This window comes from Primulina eburnea, chromosome 1 (genome assembly GCF_022965805.1).
Source record: "Primulina eburnea isolate SZY01 chromosome 1, ASM2296580v1, whole genome shotgun sequence".
NCBI lineage: Eukaryota > Viridiplantae > Streptophyta > Magnoliopsida > Lamiales > Gesneriaceae > Primulina > Primulina eburnea.
This window is the reverse complement of record NC_133101.1, coordinates 6,881,002-6,890,812: the sequence shown is the minus strand read 5'-3', so window position 1 is coordinate 6,890,812 and position 9,811 is coordinate 6,881,002. Positions and strand designations below refer to the sequence as shown.

Sequence of the window (9,811 nt, the reverse complement as noted above, 5' to 3'; positions counted from 1 at the left end):
AACTTGCTTACTCAATGGAAAACACAACTGATACACCGAGTCAATTCATGAAATCAAAATCTGGAATTTTCTGCTAATTACCTGAAAATAGTCCATTTCAGCAGCTAAAGACAATAACTCCAGCAATAAACAAGGCCAATCAGTGGCTGAATTCGCTAACGACCGTGAAAACCCACCCTTACTGTTCAAATCTCGAATTGCATTCACCCTCCACTTTGCTTGAGCCTTGATAACCTCTTTCGCCAACTTCAATGCAGCCATCGCCTCCTTGTAATATGATCCCTCCTCCACATTAATGGAAGCATCAAAGTCCCCATTCATCTCCTGCTCACTAAGTCCAGCAGATAATTTAAAAACTGCACTATCCCACAAATGTGATGTAGTAACCCTGTTCTTATTTCTTACAGCCACTCTGTAATTCACAGCATCACCTTTGAGATTCAAAATTCGATTGAGGGCAGTGGTTGGACTGTGCCATTTTGTGAGAATGGTGAATATTTGCTGGGAGCTGATGGTCCCAAGCTGAATGGCCTTTTGAGTCATGGATTCCAGACAGTTTTCAAGCTGAGCCTTCAATGTTACAAGTTTAGGTGCTGGACAAATGGACCATGAGGTCCATGGAAATGATTGACCTTGCTTTGGATGGTGATCTTCAACTGACTCCGCAAAGTCGATATAGCCAGTAATGTGAGGACTTGTGTTCCATTTATCAAGCAGACCTGTCAAAGACACCAAAATGTATAATGATTAGAAGGAACAGTACCAATCAACATTAATTCTACGGATTATTTCCCATGGTAGGAGGTGCCATATTTATGACCTTACAAAGTACTTGAAGTATGCAGCATGGGAAATATGATAATATATCATACCAGGAATTCATTGTTTGTCCACCATTCAAGTTACACAAACCCATTAACACATTAGCCTTGATCTTCTGCAATTGGTAGCAAAATGAACAGATTGTACTATTTTATTATGATCAATCATAACTCAGTGAATCTTCATATGACTGCTGTATTCTCCAAACTTCAGGAATATATATAATTGAGTGATGAAATTCATTATTACTTTTTAAAATTTCAGCTACAGATTATTGATAATTTCTTTTATTCAATACCTTCATCATTATTAACCTACATTTCGTTAAGAATCATCGCTCTAACCTTGGCAGAGTTAAAAATATTCTCTGAAAGGCAGAAGTTTGATTTTTATCTGTTTCTCCCTGTGTCACATCCAAAACCAAACAGCAAAGTAGAAAGAAGAAACAAGCAACAAATTAGTCATTGAAATGGCTTCCGATCAGAGTCCTCATATCACCAGAAACCCCCACAAAAACGGAAAAAACTTCATAAAACACCCATTACCAGCGCCCGGATACACCTCTCGTGATTTATCACCCTCTTTCACAAAATCCCATAATATAAAAGAAGCCCTACTCATTCATCAAAATTCAAGTAAATAAATGTACACAGATCGATAGAAAATGGCTTGTTTGTGACTTACGTTCCAGGATCAGCGTGGTTTGCCGACCCCACGAGGGCCGTGAAGGATGAGGGCTGAGGCACTCGGTGATGCTGCATGTGGTTGTTGAGGATGGTCTCCAACAGAGGTCTTGGGATGATTCGCCATGCCCTGTTCCGCACCATAGATATCTACTCTGCAATTGCCCAGCTTGAAGGAGGGTAGCTGCTTAAACACTTTCAGTAAGCCCTTTCTATTAAAAAAAATCCATAATTATTTAATTTAATCAATTATCAATTATATATATATATATATTAAAAAAATTCCATAACTATTTAATTTAATCAATTATCAATTATATATATATATATATATATATATTTATATATATATATATATATATATATATATATATCTATCTCAGTAAGCCCTTCTATTAAAAAAATTCCATAATTATATATATATCAGTAAGCCCTTTCTATTAAAAAAAATCCATAATTATTTAATTTAATCAATTTTATATATATATATATAAAAAAAATTCTCTCAACATATTTCGAGTGTCTATAAATAGCCCAACAACACGGTGTACATTATATATATATATATATATAATTCTGATATACACCGCGTTGTTGGGCTATATATATATATATATATATATATATATATATATATATATATATATATATATATATATATATATATATATATAATTCTGATATAATGTACACCGCGTTGTTGGGCTATTTATAGACACTCGAAACATCTTGAGAGAATTTAATGTCGAGTGTTTCATGAACCTCGGAAAGATATTATGGTAACCGTCGATGTAACATTTCACAAGATTTTCGCGCGAACATCTTGTGATACACATAGTTAGTTGCTCACCTAATGGTGAACCTTGCCCCCATACATCCTACCTTCAACACAATGAACTTGCCTGAAAATCTTGTGATACACATAGTTAGTTGCTCACCTAATAGTTAACCTTGGCCCCATACATCATACCTTCAACACAATGAACTTGCCTAGGAGCATATTTATATAATATTTTATGTCATATACTATTAATTAAACCAAAGGATTCATTGAAAAACATTTTGCCTTGTAGACAACTCAACTCATTAAACCAAATGATTGATTGAACTCAACGTGTGAAACTCTCATACATATTAAGCACATGGGTTTGCATGAACAACTCAACTCTACCACCCTTTTTAGCATAATGGGTAGGGATGTTTTGCGAAAGATGTATGTGTAATGTCGATTATGTGAGTCCTTGTAGACAACGGATACTGTACTGATATGCAGGGCCGTAACTCTTGTGAGGCGAGAGAGGCCATCGCCTCAGGGCCCGGCCCTCACAGAGGCTAAAAAAAAAATCATAAGTCTCATATTGTTGAAGCATGCACCTAAATAGTATGTGCAATGGACATTAAAAAAAAATTGGGCATTGATCCATAGAAAACATGATTAAATATGATGAATGTGTTCCTTGTGGATTTAATCAAATATATAGAGCCCAACAATAAGGCTACACGGCTCATTAATTAAATTTTTAAAAATTTTGTATGCATAAAATGATCATGTTTATCCAATATATTTATTATTTTATCTTGTATCAACTCATGTGTTAAACTTTTATACTTTACTTGTCGATTATTTGGCATCTTTTCTTGAATTTATGTGGTTGGACCATTTCAAAAAAATAAAACACAAAAAATTGTGATACTTACCTATTTTACATATCTTTATTTTCTATTTTCTTGAATAAAATATTATATTTATTATTTAAAACAAATCATATATTTTTACAATATTGACTCTTTATATTTATCATTTTGTTATTTTGATAGTTTATATTGATAAATTTCAATTTTGGTAACATATCTTACAATTTTTGCCAATTCAATCTTTTTTCGATATAATTGTTCATATGATACTGCATTAAGTTAGAGTCATGCTGATGTTGTGGCGACTGACGTACGAAGAAAAAAATCGCAAAAGATAAATATATAACTCGTAAATTATATTTTTCTTATATCTATTGTTTGATTATTTTTAATTTGCAAAATGAGCTTTACAATTATTCATCACAACAAGATTTTTTTAACATATTGCCTCAGGCTTTGTAAACCACAGGTACGGCTCTGCTGATATGACAACATGTCTATCAGAGATATTTACCAAATCTTGATCATGGATCACTTCCTACAATTTCTGCGAAAATTGGTTCCATAAACTTTTATTCTCTGAGTCATCGACATCTCATGTAATGAAGTATTGACATAAATCTCCATCTTGGGCTACACAAGAAGCAAAAAACCTCTATATTTTGCCTTTAGAAAATTTTCATCAATTACTATAACTTTTCGCATTTAAAAAACCCAGATATTCATACCACATAAGCTAGGAATATGTTTAAATCTTCCAATAGAGTCTATCTCTAAACGAGTTACAATATCTTTGTACACTTTCTTAACAATGAATAAATAAGCTTGCAATGTTCCGTAACACTCTTCTCGATCTCCCATCAAATGATTAGGAGCAAGTTACTTCTCTTATAAGCTTTGTAATAGTTAAGACCAAACCCTTTATTTTCCACCATTTTCATTATTGTTTTTGGTGCAGAGATGATTTGTTGTCATATCAAGTTTTTTAGCAACATATTTGCAACTACAACATAACTTGCTTGTCGGTTCTTTTGTCGTTTGTCAAAACAAGTATGTGTTTTACAATATATATGAATTCCAAACTAAGTGGAAATCTCTTTTTGTGTTGCTCGCACTCTCGGACTGCATTTTTCTATAATGCATCTCACTACATAAAGTTTTTATGTTAACTTTTCAACATTCATTTCAAATTAAGCATTCAGATAAATCTTAGTCAATTCTTTCTTAAGTTTGGCTTCTCAACTTTTGACCAACTGATAAACTCGATCCATTTGTGTCACCATCTCTAATTGACAAAAAAAATTGTGTGTTACCTTCACTAAATCAGAACGATAGTAATCAACATGTGAACTTTAGGTTCTTCGTAGAACGAAGACATAATTCTAGCTAGATCAAGTTTTCGTTGACATTATTTCTTTTATTGTTTCAGTCAATTCAAAATCGTCTTGGATAAAAATATAACCAAATTATTCATCAAGTGGACACGGTTTAAAAGCATTCATATCCAAATCAATTTTCTTTCCTCCACATTCTACATTTGTATCAAAATCACATTATCTTCTTCTATACTAACGTTTATATCATATTAATAGTGCACATTCTTTTCTTCTATATTTTAAATTTATATCATAATTAATAGCACTACCCTTTACATACCCGAAATGCACATTATTGTCATTATTTTTTTATTTATCAACTCTAATGTCACAAATCTTAATGACTTTCATATCATTAAAGTTGAAAGACTTAACATATAATCAGATAACATAACATATAAAAGTGAATGACCGAAAATAATACTTAGCGACTGAACAAAAGAATAAATATATATATATATATATATATATATATATAATTATGTTTACAATATACACATAATAATACAAACCAGTAAAGTGATTTAAAAAATATTTTGAGAAGCATTAAAACTTATATCTTATTTAATTAAAATATTTTACAATGTTGTGAAAAGTTGAGGAAAACAACATTCTCTTGCTTAATGTAGAGGAAGAACTAAAAAAAGGAGAAAATCAATTAGTGAAGATGGAGAAAAGAAGAAGGGAATGAATGGAATAACTAATGAACACATTTCATGTTTTTTTACGTTGTTTTTATTTCTTAATATAATTGGCTTTATATTTTGTTTTTGTTTTTGTTTTGTGCCAATATTTCAATTCTAAAGGTCTAATAATTCGAAAAAGAAACTCATATGTTAAATACTGAAATTAATTACATTTAAAACTCCGTGTTTTAAAAATTAGACATAAAAATCCTTATAGAAATAGGGTAAATTTGTTTGATTTTTGTAACATATGGATTAAATGAATTAATTTTCTTTTTTAAAAAAAAAACAAAGGGTATGTTTTACAGGATTTTATGTCATTTATAAACTTTTCAAAAAGAGTCGATAAAATTTACGATGTTTAATATTTATATAAAACAGCTAATATATATATATATATATATATATATATATATATATATATATATTTGTTTGAATAATTTTTTTACATTTTTGAATTTATAATCAAGTTTATTTTTCTCGATACTTTAAAAAATCTGAAATATTTTAAAAATAAAATTTATTTCGAATTAAATAAAAAAAAGTAGAATTTGTAGGCCAATATGGTCACGTTCCACGCGGCCAGAACCTGTCATTGGGTACTTTAATTCTTGCATGTAACCAAATATATCCTTAACTTCTGTTTGTTGAGCACAAACACATTTAGGTGGGGGCCGAACATTAAATATCACAGGATTCCAAAAAATAAATCTTTTATTATTTTTATATTATATTTTTTGAATATTTAGTTTTATAATTAAGGTCAACATCATCTCGACGCACTTCCTGAAATCAATAATCGGTTTGCATTTTCTCCGGGCATCCTTCTTATTTTTAAATATTGGCACGAGCCTCGCAATAATTCTACACACATATATTACACATTATATATATAGAGTTGATACAGGGATCAGTTACTGCAGAGATGCATTTATGTGAACCACATTACGTCACATATTGTATAGACTACATATTTGTTGCTGAGCAACTCATGGACACCCCAACAAGATATTCATATGAACATCTTGAAATAATATGTAACAGTTTTCTCGAGACATGAAAATTTGGACAAATTGAGACGTTCCACAAGATATAAACATCTTGTTGCATTAGGTGCGTGATATATCAAAATTCATACGAACAACTTGTCCGTGCCCATGAGTTGCTCATCAACAGGTGTGCAACACACACACACATATATATATATATATGTGTGTGTATAATTAAACAAAGAGCGAAATGACATTTTTTTAGAAATAAATCAAATCTAATTTTTTCTCAAATGAGAATTTTAGAATAGGCTGATCTAAGATTAAAAAAAAATTAATATTTTTGTTATTGTATTGTTTTTAACATTTTCATAGTTAATTGATTAAGAGTAGAAATGAATCAAATTAACATAAATTGATTGATTTTTTTTATGATCATATAAGCTTGTCTCAAATTTCGAACTTTATAAAGTTTAATCGAACCAGTTAAATAAACTAGTTTGGTTTTTGTTTGAGTTTGAGTTAGCTATGTTAGGTTACACAGACCATATCGATTACCATTTGTAAACAAAGATGAGTCGAATTAATATAGAATTTTTGATCCGACATATGTGATGTGACCAAATTTTGTCTGTCGATATTACCCACATAACATCGAAGAAATCCTCTACGTATTACCTATTAGGTTGGCTTACCATACCTAAAATAAACGCTTTCTACCATAATAATAATAATAATAATAATATAAATAGAGTAGGTCTCTTATGAGACGATCTCACGAATCTTTATCTGTGAGACGGATCAACCCTACCGATATTCACAATAAAAAGTAATACTCTTAGTATAAAAAGTAATATTTTTCGTGAATGATCAAAATAAGATATCTGTATCACAAAATGCAACTCGTAAAACCGTCTCACACAATTTTTTGTCATAATGATAATAATAATCATCATAATAAAATATATTAAAACGAAGAGCTTCAATTTTTTTTGGTAAAATATTTTGGATAACCAATCATAATAACTATTTAAATAGTTTTTTTAAAAAAATCCATATATAGTGTTCATAATATAGAAAATTATGAATTTTTTAGATCAACTGCGATTATGATCGACACCATAAATGGTTGGTCACATCTTTAATATCTGTATTTAATATGTTACAATGTAGTATAGAAAATAGTAAAATTGGTATATAAATTTGCTTAATTTCGATTTTAGTTTTATAATGAGTGGAATCTCAATATCAGAGCAATAAATAACTTTTCTTCTTTCACAATTTTCTTATATTTTTTTTATTGACAATAGAACCCACAACTGCTATATTTCGATACATACGAGATACACAATTGGATTAATACAATGACATGCAAACTTCGTTAGTTAGGCAATATAAAATAGTTCAAGAAAGTGTTGATATAAGTGATCAAACTCCTAAATATTAATCAAATATTCACTTAACCACCAACTCAAATACTTCCTCAGATGTCTTAGCAGCACAATTTTATCATTCGTTATTTACATATCTCATGCTATATCAATATTTCAACAAAAATGTCCAAAAGATGTCTAAGTTGGTAGAATAGAAGAACGTTTGACTAGTGGTCAGGAAGTCGATTTCAGAAATCAAAACACTTTTGAGCAAATTTATCTAATATGATTTATATACCAAAAAAAAAAAAGATTGACTATTCTTACATCATAAAATATATCCAATATTATTTTACAATGTTTTTTCCCTAGACTAGACACATATATATCAAACTCATTTACGCAACTATATATTTATATTACGTATGAAGGCTTTGTCTTCTTACTAGATATTGGTACTATTAAAGTCCACTAGGAACTCACTGCTACACCGATCTCACTTACCACCTCCGATTTGTCTGCAAATCTTCCGATCTACACTCAAATGCTAGCAACAATGGCGGAAGCAAGATCGAAAACGCTAAAAAATGGCGGAAACTCCCCCCACCCCCACCATGACACCTTCTTCTTCCCCAGGCTCTCGTACAGAGAGAACTCCATCTCTTCCACCCCCAACGGGGACGGATCTTTCCGGGTCCTGTACTACGGCGGCGCCGGTTCGGTTCCTTTCACGTGGGAGTCTCGACCGGGAACTCCCAAGCAGACGTCCGAAAACCGCGCGCGCGCGCCGCATCTCACTCCCCCGCCGTCGTACCAGCTCGGCAGCCCACGAGCGAATCACCCTTCGCGGAAAAAGCATCATCATCCTCCCAAAAGCTCCAAGATCTGCAAGTCCATGTTCTCAAGAAACAGGGCTTCGAAGAAATCCGACGTCGTGCCCACGTTCTCCCCCTCGTCGTCGCAGTCGTCTTCCTCGTACTCGCCGCCGAAGTCCCGATCCCCATCGGCGGCTCGTCTCGAGCCTGATCCGAGCTCTCCTTCTTCAACGATGTGCTTCGGCCCGAGAAGTAACGGGGATTCGAGGATGATTTGGGATTACTATGATCCAATCAAGAATGTGAAGAAGATGGTGCTGTCCATTGTGGGGCATGCAAAGAATAATTAAGAATCTTAATTAATAGGCTCACTGAATTATATTTTTTTCGAATTTTAGCAGCATAATTTATATTATTATTGAATTATATGATTCATTAATAACATATATTATGGTCTAATAATTCGATTCATATGTAATTCAAAAATATAGAACCAATTAAGTTGCGTGGATGCCGCAATAGTTTACATAATCCAATTAAAACTTTATTATTAAGGTTAATTAATAAGGAAATGTATTTGAGTATTTTCCTTTCTTTTTTAAAAAATTTTTGTGAATGATCCAAGAAACGAGTCAAATCAAAGGTCTATTTGATTTGTTTGTCTCTATATTTCGTGCATTTAATATAATTTAAATTTTATGGATTTTTTGGTTTTTATTTTCTGTTGACCGACACTCTATTTTGAATTTATTTGGTAAAAAAAAAAATTCGGATCCCTTTTATTTAGGGGAATAGGATAGGCCGGGTGGCTGAGTTTGATCCATGGATAATGAATTATACCTTTTGAGATATTAATTAGAACTTTTCAAAAAGCATTATTATGATTTAAAGTAAAAGTAAAAATACATTGTCGCTGCAACCAAATGTTAAATTCAATAGTAGTTATTTTGTGAAGGTTTAACGGATTTTTTTCATAAGATAGGTTGACCTAACACATCATTATGATGAAAATTAGTTTATTTTTGACAAAAAAATGATACTTTTTTATGAGTTGAATCGGATTGGAGATTCATCTCATAATTCGAAACAATATTGAGTAACATTTGTCATATCCCGATCCCAGAACGTAGTAGCATCACCGTGTTCAAGTAGGGATAATTGTATATAAATTTAGAAGATTAGCCTTTTACTCCATATACAAAAAATATGCTTATTACACCAAAAAAAACACAAATAAAATTATTTGAATGAACCTTTTCTATAATGAATGAATTAAATATATTATAGGAAGATTAATTAACAAAATGACAATAGCATAGTATCATAAAAACAACAACAGCATCAGAGATGAGATATATGTAATAGTAGGAAATCACCTCTCCCAATATTTCTCCTGATCATTGATATCTTATTTGGGAAGTGGGGTAGGGGT

General features: G+C 31.4%; 1 protein-coding gene across 1 annotated transcript; it reads right to left on the bottom strand.

Moving 5' to 3' along the window:
* Positions 1-10: 10 nt before the first annotated feature.
* Positions 11-4,001, bottom strand: LOC140803161 (uncharacterized). Its single transcript, XM_073158877.1, has 3 exons — positions 3,869-4,001; positions 1,507-1,689; positions 11-719 (listed from the first exon to the last, which is right to left on the bottom strand). The coding sequence occupies exons 1-3, from the start codon at positions 3,999-4,001 to the stop codon at positions 46-48; spliced, it is 990 nt and encodes a 329-aa protein (XP_073014978.1). The 3' UTR covers positions 11-45.
* Between the last annotated feature and the right edge of the window lie 5,810 nt (positions 4,002-9,811).

What these genes read in the sequence shown, in the direction of transcription:
- LOC140803161 (XM_073158877.1), bottom strand. Translation starts at nt 4,001, where the DNA reads ATGGGAGATCGAGAAGAGTGTTACGGAACATTGCAAGCTTATTTATTC. An exon ending in ACATATTCCTAGCTTATGTG is followed by an intron (nt 1,690 to 3,868) that starts GTATGAATATCT and finishes GTGTTTAAGCAG; the next exon opens with CTACCCTCCTTCAAGCTGGG. An exon ending in AACCACGCTGATCCTGGAAC is followed by an intron (nt 720 to 1,506) that starts GTAAGTCACAAA and finishes TGTCTTTGACAG; the next exon opens with GTCTGCTTGATAAATGGAAC.